The sequence below is a fragment of the Tarenaya hassleriana genome, unplaced genomic scaffold (assembly GCF_000463585.1).
Source record: "Tarenaya hassleriana unplaced genomic scaffold, ASM46358v1 Cleome13, whole genome shotgun sequence".
In the NCBI taxonomy this organism is placed as follows: Eukaryota; Viridiplantae; Streptophyta; class Magnoliopsida; order Brassicales; family Cleomaceae; genus Tarenaya; species Tarenaya hassleriana.
This window is the reverse complement of record NW_010963495.1, coordinates 1,149,712-1,152,854: the sequence shown is the minus strand read 5'-3', so window position 1 is coordinate 1,152,854 and position 3,143 is coordinate 1,149,712. Positions and strand designations below refer to the sequence as shown.

At 45.4% G+C, this 3,143-nt stretch overlaps 2 protein-coding genes across 3 annotated transcripts in view; both read left to right on the top strand.

Moving 5' to 3' along the window:
- LOC104807402 (probable serine/threonine-protein kinase Cx32, chloroplastic) overlaps positions 1-2,147 on the top strand; it is a 2,693-nt gene extending 546 nt beyond the window's left edge. The window contains exons 2-6 of the mRNA XM_010532661.2: positions 433-764; positions 885-1,020; positions 1,112-1,254; positions 1,356-1,479; positions 1,554-2,147. Coding sequence (XP_010530963.1) covers positions 433-764; positions 885-1,020; positions 1,112-1,254; positions 1,356-1,479; positions 1,554-1,978 — 1,160 coding nt within the window. The 3' untranslated portion in view covers positions 1,979-2,147. The remainder of the gene's footprint in view (positions 1-432; positions 765-884; positions 1,021-1,111; positions 1,255-1,355; positions 1,480-1,553) is intronic.
- A 77-nt stretch (positions 2,148-2,224) lies between these two features.
- Positions 2,225-3,143, top strand: part of LOC104807400 (pentatricopeptide repeat-containing protein At2g17210) — a 2,683-nt gene continuing 1,764 nt past the window's right edge. Inside the window, exon 1 of one of the 2 annotated variants that reach the window (XM_010532655.2) lies at positions 2,225-3,136. In XM_010532655.2, the coding sequence (XP_010530957.1) occupies positions 2,242-3,136 (895 nt within the window). In that variant the 5' untranslated portion in view covers positions 2,225-2,241. The other variant, XM_010532656.2, reaches the window with a different exon arrangement.

Below are 3,143 nucleotides of genomic sequence, written 5' to 3'. Positions count from 1 at the left end.
CAACCCCCCCCCCCCTTTTTATAAAGTTCCTATCTTTCTTGTTTCGATTCGTTCATGGGTTTTGAGGAATCTGTTGATTTTTGCTTCTGTTGTCGCTTTTTTGTTCGGATTTCGGATCTGGGTACTTGCTTGAATCCCCATAATAAGCTGGATTCCATACAATTTCTATCCTTGCTCAGTACTGTAAAAAAAAAAATCAGGCCTTTACTCTGTGTATCGCTCGCTTGTTGACTCTGGTCGATGCCCATAATATAAGTTCGTCTCGTGTTTGGTGGGCTAAAACTCTTTGTTGAATACCCGTGAATTCTCCTCCTCCTGATTACAGTATCGTATCTGTGTGTGTGCTGTTGAATCGGATTCATGTCGTGTTCTTCGTTTTCTGTCTTAGATTAGCATATGCGTTGATGTGATGTTTGATTCTGAATTTAACAGGGGTGTCTAAGTCAATCAGCAACTGCGCATCAACAGCTACTTCCAGAGGGAGCAACATCTCCAGCGACAGCAGGTTCTCTGCAAGCAGCGGCGATGAAGCTTATCCCAATGGTCAGATACTGTCCACTCCGAATCTGAGGATATTCACCCTCGCCGAACTGAGAGCCGCTACCAAGAATTTCAAGTCCGAGAATGTCCTTGGAGAAGGAGGGTTCGGTAAGGTCTTCAAAGGTTGGCTCGAAGAGAAGGCCTCCAGCAGGCACGGTAGCGGAACAGTGGTTGCTGTAAAAAAACTGAACTCAGAGAGCTTCCAAGGATTCGAGGAATGGCAAGTGAGTACATCACATGTATTCAGCTCGGTTATCGATTTATCGTGAGTGGTTTCCCGTGATCTGGGTTTCGATCCTTGCTTAGTTTACGATCTGCACTGGCTTGTCCGTTTTTTGTTGCAGTCTGAGATACATTTCCTGGGAAGGCTTTATCATCGGAATCTCGTGAAGCTGTTGGGGTACTGCTTGGAGGGCCAAGATCTGCTCCTTGTGTATGAGTTCATGCAGAAAGGAAGCTTAGAGAATCATCTCTTTCGAAGTAAGAAAGGATTTCAAGAAACTATACGTGTTTTGATCCGATAATTTCCCCGAGATTTCTGACACTTCTGTGTTTGCTTTTCTGTCTTCAGAGGGCTCCTCAGTTCAGCCTCTCCCATGGGAAATAAGACTTAAGATCGCAATAGGAGCTGCTAAAGGTCTGGCATTTCTGCACACTTCGGAGAAGCAGGTGATTTACCGAGACTTCAAGGCCTCGAATATTCTACTCGACGGGGTGAGTAAGCGTAGATGTGATTCGAAACCGATTGGCATAGCAAATTGTATTACCGAGCAACGAAGCTCACAGTGCTGTAATACCCTGCTCTCGTTTTGCAGTCGTATTCTGCCAAGATATCGGACTTTGGGTTGGCCAAACTGGGTCCATCTGATAGCCAATCTCACGTCACGACTCGGGTTATGGGGACATACGGCTATGCAGCTCCCGAGTATGTTGCTACAGGTACTTCCCCCATTCAAGATTCGATGTTGTAATCTGAATGGATTCAGGACACTAATTTGATACCGATTTTTCAGGACATTTGTATGTCAAGAGTGATGTGTTTGGTTTCGGAGTTGTTTTGGCCGAGATTTTGACTGGTCTGCATGCACTTGACACGAACCGGCCTAGCGGGCAACACAATCTATCGGACTGGATCAAGCCTTATCTAGCCGATCGGAGAAAGCTGAGGAGCATAATGGACCCTCGTCTCGAAGGGAAGTATCCATTAAAAGCTGCATTCCGAGTGGCTCAACTTGCTTTGAAATGCATCGGACCTGAACCGAAGCAACGTCCTCCCATGAAAGAAGTGGTGGAAGCTCTCGAACGCATCGAAGCTGCCAACGAGAAGCCATTGGAGCGGAGGAATCTTTCTTCCCCGACCATGGCGAGGAAGCAAAGTCCTTATCACTCGCACCATCAGTCTCCGTATCATCCACGGCAAGAAGCAGCCCGGCCATAATTCTTTTTCTCTTTCTGTTTCTGTAATTCTTGAATATTTCAATTTGTATAATCTGTGGAACCTATAGACGAGATATCTGTTGTAACATTGATTTGTAATGTAAACTGCTGTGCTTAGTTGCTTAGAAGCAGGCTCAGGACTTTATATTGAAATTCAAAACCTTTATCTATGGAGTTTTGTGATGTGAAAGCTTTCTGCAATGGCTTGACGCTTTATCTAAACGCCATTGAAATGGGTTTTTGCTTGCTCTGATAAGATCCAACATGGGTTCACATGTAGGTTCCCTGTTTTCCAAGTTATCATCTTGGCACTCCATGATCAAGCAAGCTTCGATCCATGGAAAATGGCGGGAAGTGCTATCTGGGTATTGTGAAATGCAGAGATCTGGGCATCGACTCGATGACCCTTTCACTCTTCCCGTCGTACTCAAAGCTTGTGCGAAGCTTTCATGGTTGTTTCACGGTAGATGTATCCATGGGAGCCTGATCAAAAGAGGATTGGATTCCTCTATTTCCGTTGGGAACTCCATTGCCGATTTCTACATAAAATGCGAAGACTTATCTTCGGCGATTCGAGAATTTGATTCTATGAGATGGAGAGATTCTGTAACTTGGAACATCATCGTTTTTGGTCTTCTGGATCGCGGTTTTGCAGAAGAAGGGCTATGGTGGTTCTCCAAGTCAAGAGCTTGGGGATTCGAACCCAATGTCTCTTCCATTATTCTCGTGATTCACGCGTTCCGAAATCTCGGGAGGCATCTCGATGGAGAGAAGATCTATGGCTACGTGATCCGAAGCGGGTTCATGAACATTCCTTCAGTTCAGAACTCAATCTTGTCCATGTATGCTGAGTTCGATTGTACGGAAAGTGCACGCAACCTGTTCGATGAAATGTCCGAAAGAGATGTCATTTCTTGGAGCGTCATGATCGGAAGTTATGTCCGAAACCAGGATCCTCTTATCGGTTTGCAGTTCTTTCAGAAGATGGTTCACGAGGGAGAGACAGAACCAGATGGCGTAACAGTAACAACTGTTCTCAAAGCCTGTGCGGTTATGGAGGACATTGAATTCGGAAGATCAGTCCATGGATTCGTCATCCGTAAAGGTCTCGGATTCGCGGATGAATTCGTGGGCAATTCGCTGATCGATATGTATTCGAAGAGCGG